The sequence below is a fragment of the Cetorhinus maximus genome, chromosome 15, assembly GCF_964194155.1.
Source record: "Cetorhinus maximus chromosome 15, sCetMax3.hap1.1, whole genome shotgun sequence".
Classification (NCBI taxonomy): domain Eukaryota; kingdom Metazoa; phylum Chordata; class Chondrichthyes; order Lamniformes; family Cetorhinidae; genus Cetorhinus; species Cetorhinus maximus.
In genome coordinates, this window is record NC_135893.1 from 20,212,789 (window position 1) to 20,229,120 (window position 16,332).

Genomic DNA, 16,332 nt, shown 5'->3' on the forward strand with positions numbered 1-16,332 from the left:
CAACATCCTGGGGGTTCTCATTGACTAGAAACTGAGCTGAACTAGCCGTATAAATACTGTGGCTACAAGAGCAGGTCACAGGATAGGAATCCTGTGGAGAGTAACTCACCTCCTGACTCCCCAAACCCTGTCCACCAACTACAAGGCACAAGTCAGGAGTGTGATGGAATACTCGCCAGTTTCCTGGATGAGTGCAGCTCCAACAACACTCAAGAAGCTTGACACCATCCAGGACAAAGCAGCCCCCTTGATTGGCACCCCTCCCACAAACATTCACTCCCTCCACCACCGACGAACAGTGGCAGCAGTGTGTACCATTTACAAGATTCAATGCTGAAACTCACCAAGGCTCCTTGGGCAGCACCTTCCAAACCCACGACCACTACCATCTAGAAGGACAAGGGCAGCAGACACATGGGAACACCACAACCTGGAAGTTCCCCTCCAAGCCACTCACCATCCTGACTTGGAAATATATCACCGTTCCTTCACTGTCGCTGGGTCAAAATTTTATTTTATTTTAACCTTATTAAGCATCTTGAGGGCTGGGGTGAGATTACAGATGAAATGTGACAGTTGTAGGTTGGAGGCCAGGCAGTCAGACGTATTGGCAGCACCTAACTGTATAATGTCTCTTTATTGCTGGGGGCTGCTAACTGTAGCTTTCCAAACGGCAAGTGAGTGGGATGCACTTGATTAAGTGAATGAGTAAAACTTTGGCAGATGAAGTTTAAAATGCAAAGTGTTCGGTCATCTACTTTGAAACCTTGAAGGAACAGAGCTATTGAGGGGTCCAATACAGAAATTACTAAAAGCTAATAGGTACAAAATATAATTTAAAAGGCTAATGAAATGTTGATTGTCATCTTGAGGGCTGGAAGATTATCTGTTGTACACAGCTCTGCTTAAACCTTGTTTAGAGAACTGTGTTCAATTCTGGACACTGTACCTCAAAATATATATTGGAATCGGAGGGGATGTAGCAAATTCACCAGAATGATACTGGAGGTGAAAGGGTTAAATTATGAGGACGGGTTGCAGAAATTCGGCTTGTATTCTCATGGGTATGGAAGATTGATATAATTGAGGTATTTAAAATGATTAAAGGAGTGATAGGGTTGATAGAAGGTAATTATTTCCTATAATAGGAAATGTTAGAGCTAGACTATTCAGGGCGTACAAAAAGTAGTGGAAATCTGGAACTTTCTCCCCAAAAACTTGTTGTGGCTGGGGAGACTCAATTGAAAATCGCAAAACTGAGACTGATAGATTGCTGTTGGGTAAGGACCATGTTGTAACTTAGCGTCCATTTCTCCCTGTTGTTACAGAGCAGATGGAAGCCTCACTCCAGAAAGCCCGGTCCTTCTCCACTCCGGCCGCGCCCACTAATGAAAAGCCAGAGGTGCGCCGCCGGGCCGGCCACCCGGACAGCTTTGTGTGGCGCACCAGTGGGTAACGCGCATGCGCAGCGCCACCCGGAGTGTTTAGTGTGTTGCACCAGCAGGGCTGCGGAAGATGGCGCTGAACTCGGCCCCGGCTCCGGAGCCTGATCCGGACTGGAGTGCTGCCGTCCGCCCGCTCCTCGCCGCCTCCTATTCCACCTTCGAGCCGCGGGACATCTCTCAGCTCTTCAGTTCGGTCATTAATAGGTAAAGTGGGAGGCCGCACGCTGGCGGCCGTCCCGGGAGGAGGGGGAGGGGTGCAGGTTGCCCGGCCAGGATGGCCCAAGCATTGAGCCCCTGAGGCCTTGTATTGCATCTGCTTTCGGGCCTGGGCTCACTGGCTGCAGATTTAGCTACTGCATCCAGCGGGATAACAAGGGCGGGAGTCAGGAAATGAGCGCAGAACCTCCGGTCTGGGCGAACAGCCGGGAACTTTCTAGTATCTGAAGCAAACAAGAGGGGGAGGGGCTGCGGCGATTTACACCCTACCCCTCCCGTTTTATTCAAGGTATAATTTGCATTTCTAAAGCGTCTTCAATGTAGACAAATATCTGAAGCGATTCGTCGATATATAAAGTTGGACAGGAGTCCAGTGGTAGGAAGGTAACAAACGCTCGATTTGAGAGATGGACTTTTGAGAAGGGTCTTAAAGGATGAAAGGGAGTTGAAAAGGTGTAGAGAAGGAATTCCAGAGCCTGGGACCTAGACAGTTGAAGTCATAGCCCCAAGTGGTTGGGGCCAGGAGAGGGAGGATTCGCAGGAGGCTGGAGTCAAGGACCGAAAGTTCGGGGTGGGTGGGTAACTTACGGACAGGAGTAGGCCATTTACTCCCCCTACCCTGTTCTGCCATTTAGTTATTTTGTATGTCTTTTCAAATTCCTTTCTGATTCTAAACGCCTTGTTCAGATCACAGGGCAACCTTCCAAACTAAAAGCAATGGAAGCCAGGTTTATGCAACCTGTCCTCATAATTTAAACCATTGTGTCCTAGTATCATTCTGGTAAATCTGCAGTGTTTCCCTTTTAAGGTCAGTATCTCTTATCTGAGGTTTGGCACCTAAAACTGAACACACTACTCCAGTTGGAGTCTATATTAATGAAGCATAAATTCCTCCCCTTTTGTATTCCAGCCCACTTGAGATGAAGGCCACATTTTGTGAGCCTGATTGTTTATTTTTTTGCACCTATGCACTATCTTTTGTTGATTTGTGTTCTGGATACCCAGGTTCTGTTGCTTCTCCACAATTTACATACGAATTAGGGGAATGAATAGGCCACTCGGGTCTGCTCCGCCATTCAGTAAGATCATGGCTGATCTGAATGTAACTTCAACCCCACATTCCTGCCTACCCCCGAGAACCTTTCACCCCCTTCTTAATCAAGAATCTATCTAGCTCTGCCTTAAAAACATTCAGAGACTCTGCTTCCACCGCCTTTTGAGGACGAGTTCCAAAGACACTTAACCCTCAGAGAAAAAAATTCTCCTCATCTGTCTTAAATGAACGGCCCCTGACCCTTCACCATTAAATAAATATTCTGACCTGTTTTGAGTGGAAAGTGGATGATCTCACACTTGCCCACTTTCAACTCCATTACCATAGTTTTTCTCCACCCCCCCCCCCCCCCCCGCTTGCTTGGTTAGTTGTGTCCCTTGTAATTTCCTGTTTCTGTCCACACAACTTAATGTGCTTCCTCATCCATGCCATCAAATTGATATACAGTATATGATAACCTGAGGCCCAGTAAAGATCCCCTGGGGAATTGCACAAGGTCACAGGAGGAGGTGGTGGCACAGTCACTGGACTAGTATTCCAGAGACCCAGGGTAATGCTCTGGGGCCCTGGGTTCGAATCCCACCACAGCAGGTGGTGAAATCTGAGTTCAATAAAAATCTGGAATTATAAGTCTGATGATAACCACGAAACCATTGCTGAATGTCGTTCATTTAGCTCACTAATGGAAATCTGCCCTTGCCTGGCCTATGTGTGACTCCAGACCACAGCAACGTGGATGACTCTTAAGAAGCCCCCTGAACAAGGGCAATTAAAGATGGATAATAAATTTTGGCCTAGCCAGCGATGCCCATGAATAAAAAAAATCTGGCAATCAGTCTCCAATCTCCCCACCCATATCACTAGGTTGCCTCCAAGTTCAATGGTGCTTCCAAAAGCCTATTGAAATCTCTTAGGATACAGGCCGAGGTATCAAATAGTTCAATGCTACTCCATGTAGCTCCTATCACATTCAAATCATATACCTATTTTTATTGTACCTCCCTATTTTATTTAATTACCACATCTTATTTAGAATTTCCCTCTATCTGGAACAGCCCCATCACAAAATTTCCACTAATAGTTATACCTTTTAAAGTATTGAGTTTCTGAGCATTGCGGCGCTCTCCACGCTGGGCTACTTCATATCATCACTATAATGGCACCATTCAAAACGACAACCCATGATATTCTGACACGCCTGAACCCAGCAGACCATGTTGTCAGCTGAAGATCTTCCAGTGTGGTTAAAATACATGTGTTTAAAAAGTGACTACTGTTCTTGCAGGATATTTTCCGATATAAATTGGATTAAAAAGTACCTTGAAATTGCCCTCCAGTTTAAAGTTTTTGGAATATTTTTATTTGCAAAATAGATCCGTGAATGCAGCTGTGGTCCTCCTGGCGAACTATGGCAGCCCAAATGTGTACTGGTGACAGCTGTGGTTGCATAATCCTGACTGAAAAATAAGCTGCTGTTCCTCTGAAAACATAAGAGATATAAATAGCATGAAGCTGGATGGGAATGACTATGCATATCATAGTCCCTGGGCCTGCTTATATGCAGTGTAATAGGACTCTGGAATTCACCTCAGCAACTTGCAGTTTAATCACTCTCTACTGATAGTGGACATATTAAAAAGCCTCAATGAGATGGTGAGGTTTCTCTGTTCAGCCACTTTAGTCAGCTGATGACAGTGAGCTTATTTAGTTGAAAACCATCTTGTTCTGTGATCTTCTGCCAGATCCATTTGTTCGGTGCAGCAATGAGGTGTGTTGTGCCACTTCATTTACAATTGCTGTTCACAAGATTGTTGGTATTGTGCACTCTGCCAAATAAAAATGTGCAATTTAAAAATATAATAAATAGAGCTTCTGTTGCCTCCCTTGGGAAGAATTTGATAGTTGGTTAGAGCATGACACTTTGCTGGGCTGTGTGGTAAAGTGAGACATGGCGTAAGAGGATTAATTGTCCTCACTGACCTGCAGGTTGACTGGGGAACAGTGGCTGCTTGTGGAACAAACTCTATCTGTTCTGTAAATTCTCAATGTAAAACAAGAAGGCTGCATCAGCGATGCTGACGTAGAAATCTGGCACCTACCTACTTTTCTTTAGGCTATTGTTCAAATAAAATTGGATTAGTAGGTAGTACTTTTGCTTCTATGTCAGAAGGTCATGAGCCAAAAGACTTGACACACAATCCAGGCTGATACACACAGTGCGGTACTCTGGGAACGCTGCACTGCTGGAGGTTCCGTCTTTCGGATGAAACGTTAAATTGAGGCCTCGTTTTTCCTCTTGGGCAGATGTAAAACATCCATTTGGCACTTTTTAAAGAAGTGTATGGGCGTCATCCCCTGTGTCCTTCATGATATTCCCTAACCAACATTACAGAAAAAAATAAAAAACTACTGCGGATGCTGGAAGATTTCAACTCCCCTTTGTGTGAAGAAGTGCTTCCTGACATCACCCCTGAATGGCCTGACTCTAATTTTAAGGCTATATCCCCTTGTCCTGGACTCCCCCAACCCCCATCAGGGGAAATAGTTTCTATCTACCCATCAATTCCTTTAACCATCATCTCAATTAGATCAGCCTAGTTTATGCCACCTGCCCTCATAATTTAACCCTTTCAGCCCAGCATCATTCTGATGAATCTGCACAGCACCTCCTTTGGGACAGGTGCATCATTCCTCAAGTGTGGTGCCCAGACTGAATACAGTTACACCAGGTGGGAGCCAACAAGAGCTTTATATAATTGTAACATAACTTCCACCCCATCATATTCCAGAAGACTTGTAATGAAGGCCAACATTTCAATAGCCTTTTAGAATTTTTTGTACTTGCCCAGTAGTTTGTGACCTTTGTGTTTTGATCGATAGAGTTCTGCTCCTCCAAGCTTCTTACCATTAAGAAAATACCTTTCTGAAATTCAAAGTGGATGACATCCCCTTTTCCATATTGATTTCCATCTGCCACCATTTTTCCCACTCACTGAATTTACCAGTGTCACTTTGTAACATTTTGCTCGTATCCACACTGTGCTACCAACTGCAGTTCCTCCTCTAACATTTGGTATAATCACCCCCACCCCCTGCCTAATGTCACCTTATGTGACTCAATTGCTGTTTCTGTCTGAATTACACTCCCTGGCACATACTGCTATGTGAAAGGAACTGTATAAACCACAGTTGTTGAGTTACGTGTGTCTGTTCCACGCTGGACAAGGTCATTATCAGCTGAAGACACCTGAACCCATTTGAATAAACTGTTGTTGCCAGCAAGCGAATATTTCCCTTGTTTCAATTACAGAAAAAAATGTTTTCTGGTCATATTTCTCATTGTTACTTGTGGGAGCTTGCTGTATGCAAATTGGTTCCCAAGTTTCCTACATTACAACAGTACCTATTTTATAGGTGCCTAATTGGCTCTAAAGTCATTTGGAACATGCTGAAAATTGCTGTTAAGATACAAGTTACTTCTTACCAGTACATCCAGCAAGGCATCGTCCTGCTTTTTTGAATTTGTTCTTGAGATGTGCGTGTCCTTGGCAAGGCCAGCATTTGTTGTCCATCTCTAATTGCCTTTGAGCAGGTGATGGTGAGCTGCCTGCTTGTGTCAAACACTGCAGTTTGAACTTTCTCTTTTGGAACCAGGTCACTCTCCTGGCCTCTAGCTACCATTGATTCTGTTCTGTGTGACATGCTTCAGAAGTTTGCCATACTTGATGAGCTCTGGACATAATTCTCCGTGATGAAGCAGATAAGCCTCAAGAATCCTGGACTGCAGTGTTAGAGCATCTCTAAAGGCTCAGACAGAAGTCCTGTCTCAAAATGCAGATGTGCAAGATCAGTGCTGATCAACTGAAATTGCTGACTGGCCACAGGTGTAGTTGCAATGAAACTGCCTCTAGGCTGGGGTTCAATTGAAATTTTAAAAATTAAGCTTGATAGATTTTTGTTGACTCAGAGTATCAAGATATGGAACGAAGGCAGAAGAATTGAGGTACATTTCAGCCATGAACTAGTTTGAATGGTGGAGCAGGTTTAAGGGCCTGAATGGCCGCCGCCTCTATACAGCAACGTGCACTCATTTTAGTAGAAAATGCTTTACATACCCTACACAGTACAGGTAAATGTATTTAACAATACCACTGTTCAGTAACCACTTAATGATCAAAATCACTAACAATTTATAACAGATGCACAAAAAGGTTAAGGTTCTCATGAATAAACTGTGAATGTAAATATTGAGATCACAAGCCCCTTGACTGCCTTTCATTCTTGACAAATTAGAAATGTAATGAGCCATATCTGGATACACAACTAGCCTTGTAAGGCTCTTTGCTAAAGTATTCAACAGCTCTAAGCTTGGTTTGATACAGAGCCCAAAGAAACAGGCCTGAGATTGCCCAAATTCTGTAGTAAAAACTTGCATCTTAAACAGGGCCTAGTTGTGTTGCACTGTACTTGAACTGTTTGAGTGTGAATACTTAATTTAACTGTGACAACAGATAGTGACCAGTGGAAGTTGTCTTGATTTGGTTACTGAAGAACAGTAACCAGCCACATTGGTTTATATACAGATATTCCCTGTCAAAAGCACGTTCTATTAGCATGTTTTCATTTTAGCATGTTTTGTAAATTAGGGAACTTATCTGAATAGCGCTGCCTCAGTTTTTGTTTTAGTGTGATTACTACACGTGCCAAGAACTTTGTTGTAACTGCGCATGCTTGGTCAGTTTTTTTAAACACTCCCCATCGATTCGCTCGCCGCTTCTCCTGCCCCCTTGCTCCCTCACGTTCACTGCCCCTTCCTTGTCTCTTCCCTCTCCTGAGCCCTCGCTATGAGCGAGGGCTCTGGAAATGGGAAGCAGCAAGGGGTCAGGGGAGGGGCTGCAAGTGGAATGGAGCAGGGTTGGCTTGGGAGAGGGAAGTAGCGAGTGGGAGGGAACGAGGGAGAGGAAAGCAGTGAGCAAAAAGGGCTGCAAATGGGTGGCAGGAAGCAGTGAATGGGTGGCAGAGAGTGGCAAGTGGCAGGTAAGTAGTATATGGAAAGAAGATTTTTGGGCCACTTAGGCTCAAGGCAGTCAATAGGTTTTTAATGTAAAAATTACAGATCAGGAATGTAACTCAACCTTATTACATGCTTTCTTATGGGAAAGTGATTTTTGTTAGCACATTTTTGTTTAGCGTGCTGTTTTTTAGGAACACATTAGGAGTACTAAACTGGGGATAGCTGTAGATGTTTCTTTCCTGTTTGTTCTAACGTCAGATGAGGCTGAAGTTTGAACTCTCAGCCTTCTGATTAAAAGCCTGAGACTTTGCTGATGGAGTAATTGGTATTCAAGTATGAGCCTTCTCCCAAGTATCAGTATAGTGATGGAAAGAGTCATTGCCACTGCCATCAAGTGATACCTATTCACTCTCCTCCTTAATAACAAAAGCATGCTACTGGTCAGTTTGGGTTCTATTGGATTCACTTGCCCCAGACCTCGTGATAACCTTGATCCAGACATGGATGCAAGAACTGAATGTCAAGAGATAAGAGTATCTGTTCTTGACATTAAGTCAGCATTTGACCAAGTATAGTGTTAAGGAGTCCTAGCAAAACTGGTCAATGGCATTATACCTGACACAAAGGAATATGATTATGGTTGTTGGAGGCCATTCGGCGCAACCTAGGATATCACTGCAGGAGCATCCTTAGCCTGGCCATCTTCAGCTGCTTCATCAATTAGTTTCCTTCTATAGGGTCAGGAGTGGGCTTTTCCACTGACAATTCCACAGTGCTCATCTCAGTTCACAACTCTTGCCTCCCAATTTCACTTTTGACTCATAGATCAAGCAGGCTTGGCAATATCTTCTCCCTTCATTGTTGCTGGGTCAGATCTAAGATTTCCCTTTCTATTACCACTATGGGAGCAACATCACCAAATGGACTATTAACGTTTCAAAAAGGCAACTCATCAACATCTTGGCAATTTGGTATAGGCAACAAATTCAGTGTTTTCCACTCCCTGAGTCCAAATCAAAAAGTTGCAAAACTGCTTGAATGCAATATATAAGCAGAGTTTTATCATTTTTTGACCCAACTGGAGTGCAACCTGATGCTAAATTTGTACTGGATGATAATTTGAAAGGATAATTAAAATTTTGAAATGTGAATACTGAAGTGATCCATCCTGTTTCTTTCTCTGGGTTTGGTTAGGTTGTACTTGTGTTAATCTAAAGCTTTTAACTCACTTGTTTTGTATTTCAGTGAGAAACAGATTCTGCATCATGACAAACAATACGAGCCCTTCTACTCCTCATTTGTGGCGCTGTCTGCACATTACATTTCAACAGTCTGTGCACAGAGTGAGTGTTTCTAATCAAATCTTCATTTGTTTGTTGATGCCATCTAAACTCAAGTCACAAAGAATAGTAATGCTTGTCAGTGTGAAGAGTGTTGAATCCTTTTATTTTGAGTTATGTTCAGCAAAAGCTCCCGAACCGAGGTGGAATTGGAGGTGGCACTGTGACTCCAGTGTAAGGAAGTGTAGTGATAATGCAACACAAGTCAGGGCATTTGGCCAGTCAGGGTTCATCCCTTTAACACAATAACACCTCTTGCAGAGCTTAGTTGTATTTGAAATAGTCAAATGTTTTTGGATGTATTACTGGGCTTTATAGACCATTACAGGATCATGGAATGACAGAGCACAGGAAGAGGCCATTTGGCCCATCATACCTGTGTCTGTTCTTTGAAAGAACCACCCAATTTATCTCATTCACACATTTTCTTTGAAGAGTTTCTGGATTCCAGGTTAATACAGACAAGTTATATTTGGTCAATTTTTAATTCCTAAAATGTTTATTGTTTTGGAAAGTCTAACTTGATGCTAACCTTTCTTTTTCAATATTTCTAGTTCCTAGGAACCAGCTGCTGTCTGTTGCAGCTGCATGTAAAGTCCTGATTGAATTCTCATTGATGCGTCTTGAGAATCCAGATGAAGCATGCGCTGTTTCACAGGTGAGAATTTAAAAACTCCTTCATTACAAACCCCTGAATTCCCTTGCATGAATTGTTATTGTTTGTCCTTAATTAAGCCAAGTCTTTCTAAGTGTTAAGTTCATCGTAACATGGGCTCGATAAGCTTACTTATTGTTGACCTTAGACTAGCTCGTTTATAGTTCATTTACCCCTTCCACCCTCCTTGAGTGGAGGTATAATATTGGCAACCCTCCAATTCTTCAGCAAAAATTCCATATCCAAGGATGTTTGAAAATTTACCTTCCATTCCTTCCCTACTCCAGCTGGTGAAACCCTCATCTATGCTGTTGTCACCTCCAGTCTCCCCTCTGGTCACCCAAGCTCCAGTCTATGTAAATTCAAAATCGTTCAGAATTCTGACCGCATCCTATCATATATTGTCTCACTCACATATTTCCTCATTCTTGCCAGTTTACATTGGATATCCATCTATCAGCACATAGATTCAGAGACCTTTTTTTAATGAATCCATCTGTGGTCTTGCTGACCTTGTCTCTGCAGCTGCTTCCAGTCCTATGTTCTTACGTGCGTTCTCCATTCTTCCATCTCTGGTCTACTGCATTTTCCTTCTGCTGTATGGTTAGTGATAGTGTTTTGTAAACAGGATCAAAAATCAATTAAAAATGTCTAATGGAATGTTGGCCTTTATCTCAAAGGATGGAAACTATGCTTCAGTTGTCTAGAGTCTTGGTCAGGTCCCATCTGGAGCAGTGTGTTCAGTTTTGGGCAGCACACCTCAGGAAAGATATATTGACCTTGGAGGGGTGCAACAAGCATTCATCAAAATGATGCTGGCCTTAAAGGGTTTAATTATGGGGACAGATTGCAAAAATGCTTGTATTCCCTCAAGTATAGGAGCTTGAGGAGTGATCTGATCAAAATGTTTAAAATATTAATTTGAAAGATGAAATATCGATAAACTATTTCCTTTCCTGTGGGAGTTAAGAACAAGAGGGCATAATTTTAAAATTAAGAGTTAGGAGTGAAATGAGCAGCATTTTTTCCACATGCGCAATAGTACAAATTTAGAACTCTTTCTCTTCTTGCTCCCTGTCCCAACTCACCATTGCCACCCCCAAAGGCTGTGGATGCTCAGGCTCAATTGGAGGTTTTGAGACTGAGATCAGTAGCTTTTTGTTAAGTAAAGCTATCAAGGGAAGTGGAGCGAAGATGGGAAAATGGAATCGAGGTGCAGATCAATCATGATCTAATTTAGGTGCAGAAATGGCCGAAATGCTGAATTGCCTGTTGCTGATCCTAATTATCCTATGTTTAGCTGTCTCACTGAAATTTCTTCCCTTGCTACATCTCTGAGCTTTCAGAAGCTTCCTTAAAATCTACTTGTTGCCAGCGCTTTTGGCCGCCTCCTTTAGCCTTTTCACTGTTCAGATTTGAACCATGCCATGATGTAGATTGAGATGTTTTGATGTGTTCAAGATGTGTAATCTCACCAACCTCAGTAAATTCCAATATAACTTCCTGATGGTTGATTGATTAAAAGTGTTGAATAACTGAAATATAAAAAATGAGGTCCCAGATCATTTTAGTTAGCTAATCAGAGGTGGAATAGTGGGGCAAATCAAGGAGACCTTGGACAGCAATGACCTCTGCTGGACTGCGCATTTGTGCAGAAGATTTGGTTTGTCAGTGATACCCATGATTGAAGAGCTTGCTCGTGCTTGCTAATATATGAAAGATGGTACCCAGATGGCAACCTGGAGTACCACAGGGATCAATGTTGGGACCAAAATTATTTACAATATATATTAATGACTTGGATGAGGGAAGTGAATGTAGTATCGCCAAGTTTGCGGTTGACACAAAAATAGGCAGGAAGGCAAGTGATGAGGATGGCACAAAGCGTCTACAGAGGGGTATAGACATGTTAAGTGAGTGGGCAAAAACTTGGAATATAATGTGGGAAAATGTGAGGTTATGCACTTTGGCAGGAGGAATCGAAGAGATGAACATTAGTTAAATGGAGAAAGACTGCAGAAAGTTGCAGCACAGAGGGATTTGGGGGCCCTCGTGCATGTACCCCAAAAAGCTAACATACAAGTTCAGCAGGTAATAGGGAAGGCAAATGGAATGTTGGCCATTATTTCAAAGGGAATGGAGTATAAAAATAGGGAAGTCTTCCTAAAACTGTACAAGGCACTAGTTAGACCACACCAAGAATACTGTGAACAGTTTTGGTCCCCTTATCTAAGGAAAGATATACTGGCATTGTAGGCAGTCCAGAGAAGGTTCACTAGGTTGATCTCAGGTATGGAGAGATTTTCTTCTAAGGAGAGGTTGAGTAGGCTGGGCCTGTACTCATTGGAGTTAAGAAGAATGAGAGGCAACCTTATTGAAACATGTAAGATTCTTAGGGGCCTTGACAATGTAGATGCTGAGAGGTTGTTTCCCCTTGTGGGAGAGTCTAGGACCAGACGGCATAATCCCAGAATAAGGGGTTGTGCGTTTAAGACGGAAATGAGGAGGAATTTCTTCTCTGAGGGTAGTGAATCTGTGGAATTCTTTACCGCAGAGAGTTGTAGAGGGTAGGTCGTTAAGTATATTCAAGGCGGAGATAGACAGATCTTTAATCAGTAAGGGATTCGAGGGTTATGGGGAAAAGGCAGGACAGTGGAGTTGAGGATGATCAGATCAGCCATGATCTTATTGAATGGTGGAGCAGACTCGATGGGCCGAATAGCCTACTTCTGCTCCTACACCTTACGGTCTTCTGTTCGAATGCACAGGCACTGGTCATAAGTCAGTGGATTTAGGAAAGGGAATATGAAAAGTAACAAAAGAAAATCAAATAGGAACCTTGAGAGGCTTTGTCTGAATAGAAAGATTTTTCCTAAGTTTATGCTAAATTATTTTGACGTTTTGTATTATGTATAACATTTGCTGTTTTTTGACCCTGTCCTGTTATATTCACCACTTCCGCCTCAGAAACACTTGATCCTCTTGATCAAGGGCCTTTGTACTGGTTGCAGCCGACTAGACAGGACTGAGATCATTACGTTCACAGCAATGATGAAGTCAGCTAAACTTCCGATGACGATAAAGACTCTCTCAGATGGTAGGTCTTTGTATTGGGAAGTTAAAGATTATTTTCTGGTTACAGTTAATTTCTGCACTGGTGATCGTTGATTATTTTGCTGAAATTTTTGCTCATCTGTGAATCTCTTCACACAGTAGAGGACCAGAAAGAGTCCGCCTCTCCAGTGACACCTGAACTTCGACAAAAGGAAGTGCAAATGAATTTTTTAAGCCAACTAACCTCAGTTTTCGACCCAGATGTGTCAGCCTCATCTGCCCCATCTCTTGTGGTTCAGGTATGGACTTGGGTAAATGAATGCTGCATCTTTTGACATGGACCTAGTTAACAGTGTTCCCTCTAAGCTGTGTGGGTGGAATGGGTTGCGCAGGGCAATGTTTCCTTTATGGTGCACGCTGTGTGTCAATTTTGAGGGACTGTGCAGTGCAACAAGCCGGCTGTGCACAGCTAACAGACTTTAGAGGAAACATTACTTATTAATTTCCATAAAATAATAGGACAGTGCCGTGTGTGTGGAGAATGCCTAGTATTGTAGATGCTGTGGAGTGTCACTAAAGGTGTGATGGTGATGTGGGGTATAGTAAAGGGTATCATACTCAATTGCTGTGGCTAAAATTTCTAAACGGGGTGGATCCTTTCAGAATAAAGTTATGCAAGTAAACTCGGTAAACTGTTTTTGACCCAGTGCAAAGGTGGTTTTGTTAGGGACCAGTGTTTGAAACAACACTTGAGCTTCTAAAATTTTCAGAACATATGACAATGGTAGTTATGTATTTAAAGGACATGAATTTTGGGAAACAAAACGTTTCCTTTGTTTTACACTCTCCTTGTCAGTATCCACTGCAGATTATGTATAGTAGGGTGAGCACCCTTTTTCCCAGCATAAGAACAGGAGGCCATTCAACCTCTTGATCTGGTTCCATCATTTAATTAGATATTGCTGATCTGTACCTTAATTCCAACCACCTACCTATTCAAGTTCAGAGGCCTTGTATTTTGTATTGGAAGAGCACTTTTCCCTGCACCAATGTGATATTAGTTACCTGCACTATTTTCTTGAATATCTGCCAGTTTGTTGGAAGTTACTGTTGAATTATTGGCTGCATTGTGGTGTGGACTTGTACCTGCTAGAAGATGGATCGTAACTGCCTCAAAACTACCCAGTGTACTTATGTCCTTTTTTTAACTGTTAAGGTTGGATTTGAATCCAGGTTAAAGGTGACAGTCAAGTGTTCATACAATGCGACTTGGCCCCAAATATATTTCTGTTTTTTATCTGGCAATGTTTCATAAGAGTGTAATTAGCTTTGCAAATGTTCAGAAGGGGGTTGAAGGCAAGTGGAACAGAGATATGATAGACAGGGTGAGCACAGGGAATTAGAGCTACTGTTGTAAGTGGAGGAGGGGAAGGTGGTTAAACACCAATGAGGACAGGGATGGTTGAGGAGCCTGTTTCCATGCCATAATTTCTGTGCAATCCTTTTTATATGTCAGGTTGATGGAGAAAGCGATGAACAGGCTGGAACTGATCAAGCATCAGTTGCTAAGATGAAAAGTGCATTTATCGCACAGAATGTGTCCAGTTTACAAGCACTGGGTGAGTTTAAAATGAAAATGCCATGATGGTCATTGAAGCAATATGATTTTTTATTTTAAATTCAAAAAAATGTTCACAGTGAATAGAGGAAAATCAGTTTTTTAAAAAAAAACCTTTTGAAAAAACTGCTGCATCATAAAAAGTGTGGAGTAATTGTTCTGAACTGACAGTTTCTGTCTGTTATTAAAATACTTGGGCTTTGTTGAATTCAGTGCTCACAAATATTTAGAACACACTCACTTGCTTTGAGCAATCATGATATACATACTATAGTGTGTCCTCTTTTATTCCCCTTACCCATGTTTCCTGCTCACTTCTCCCAAAGTCTTTGATTCTTGCTATGGTGCCATTTTACAGGCGCGAGCAGAAATCCACTGGGTACCTCACTTGGGTACCTATTCCTTGTATGTGAGCTTTGAATTTCAGCACACCTCTGACCTGTGGAAGTAATGACATCGCAATCAATGTCCACCTGATCGCTGATTTTATCCCCTCTTTTTTAGTCCAGAGGTGCTGAAGCTAATTATAGCTACCCTGCGATCAGCTAACTCAACACAGGGATCACACCTGTGACTGGTTTATGTCCTGGTAGGAAACTTTCTGGCCATGTTATGCAAACTCATTAGGCAGCTTTCTTTGCAGACTCATTAGAGTTGGGCTCTTTGGTTAAGTATAAACTGGTTTCATTTCTAGGATATAGGAATAGTAGTAGGTTATTTAGCCCCTTGAGCCTCTTCTGGCATTCAGAGAGATTGTGGCTGATCTATGATCTAACTCCATGTACAGTCGATTACAAAGAAAGCTTTGAGTTAGTCCATATTCAAATAACAACCTTTATTCCGAGATGCTGCCTGAACAACGATCCCGCAAATTTAGAAAGATGTCCAAGCAACTGATATAAGGAGATAATGTCAGTACTGCAGAATGTGGCTATTTGTGACCATTGAGACTGTTTTGGGTGGGTAATTTCTACATCATGAATCACTCTTGCTCAAGAGTTGTTGAGCTCGAGCGTGAGATAGAGACACTTGGCCATAAAAGGAAGGGGGAGGAATATCTGGCTAGTTTAATCAAGAATACAGTCACATGAAGAGAGAGACAGGCACAGGAAGAGGAGTGTATAACTTGCAGTCAACGGGCTAGATGAAACCTCATGGAGATACAATAAAAAATAGCATGGATCTCTAAAAGAAAGGTCAAGTTTAACCAACCTTATTAGATTCTTTGAAGAAGTAACAAATAATCGACCTTGGTTATACAGGCATAAGAGGGTCAGGTTGTGTGGAGTCACGGGCCAGGGAGTAGAATGGATTGAAGGATGACTACAAAACCAAAAACAGGTGGTGTTAAAGGGAGCTTCTCAGACATACAGAAAGTTCGAAGTGGTATCCCACAGGGACCATTGTTGTTTACCATATACATAGTTATTTGGACTTGAGAATTGAACATTCAGTGTGGAAGTTTGCAGATGACTCCACATAATGAGGGATGTAACTAATGTGGAGGACTGCACCCAAATGCTGGAAGGCAAAATCCAGTTTTGCAGAGTCACCTACAGGCAGCAGGTTTTCTTCCCTAAAGAACATTGGCAAACCAGTGGAATTTTTATAACAATCTGATGGCTTCATGGCCATTTTACTGGTACAAAAGCAAAATACTGCAGACGCTGGAAATCTGAAATAAAAACAGAAAATGCTGGAAATGTTCAGCAGGCCTGGCAGCATCTGCGGAGCGAGACACAAAGCTAGTGTTTCAGGTCAATGATCTTTCATTGGGACAAGTTCTGATGAAAGGTCACCAACCTGAATTGTTAACTTTGTTTCTCCCTGAACAAATGCTGCCAGACCTGCTGAACATTTCCAACATTTTCTATTTTTATTTCCCTTTACAGATACCAGCTTTTTATTCCAGATTTATTCATTTTAACCAAATTCA

At 42.3% G+C, this 16,332-nt stretch overlaps 1 protein-coding gene across 8 annotated transcripts in view; it reads left to right on the top strand.

Moving 5' to 3' along the window:
* Positions 1-1,495: 1,495 nt before the first annotated feature.
* The window catches only part of ubr4 (ubiquitin protein ligase E3 component n-recognin 4), a 182,104-nt gene continuing 167,267 nt past the window's right edge, over positions 1,496-16,332 (top strand). For 7 of the 8 annotated variants that reach the window (XR_013578892.1, XM_078557988.1, XM_078557990.1 and 4 more), the window contains exons 1-6: positions 1,496-1,649; positions 8,975-9,072; positions 9,624-9,727; positions 12,692-12,821; positions 12,938-13,077; positions 14,295-14,397. Coding sequence is in view for 7 of the 8 variants with exons in the window: in XM_078557988.1 (XP_078414114.1) it covers positions 1,516-1,649; positions 8,975-9,072; positions 9,624-9,727; positions 12,692-12,821; positions 12,938-13,077; positions 14,295-14,397 (709 nt within the window). In the remaining variant the exon portion in view is untranslated. The remainder of the gene's footprint in view (positions 1,650-8,974; positions 9,073-9,623; positions 9,728-12,691; positions 12,822-12,937; positions 13,078-14,294; positions 14,398-16,332) is intronic. The other variant, XM_078557989.1, reaches the window with a different exon arrangement.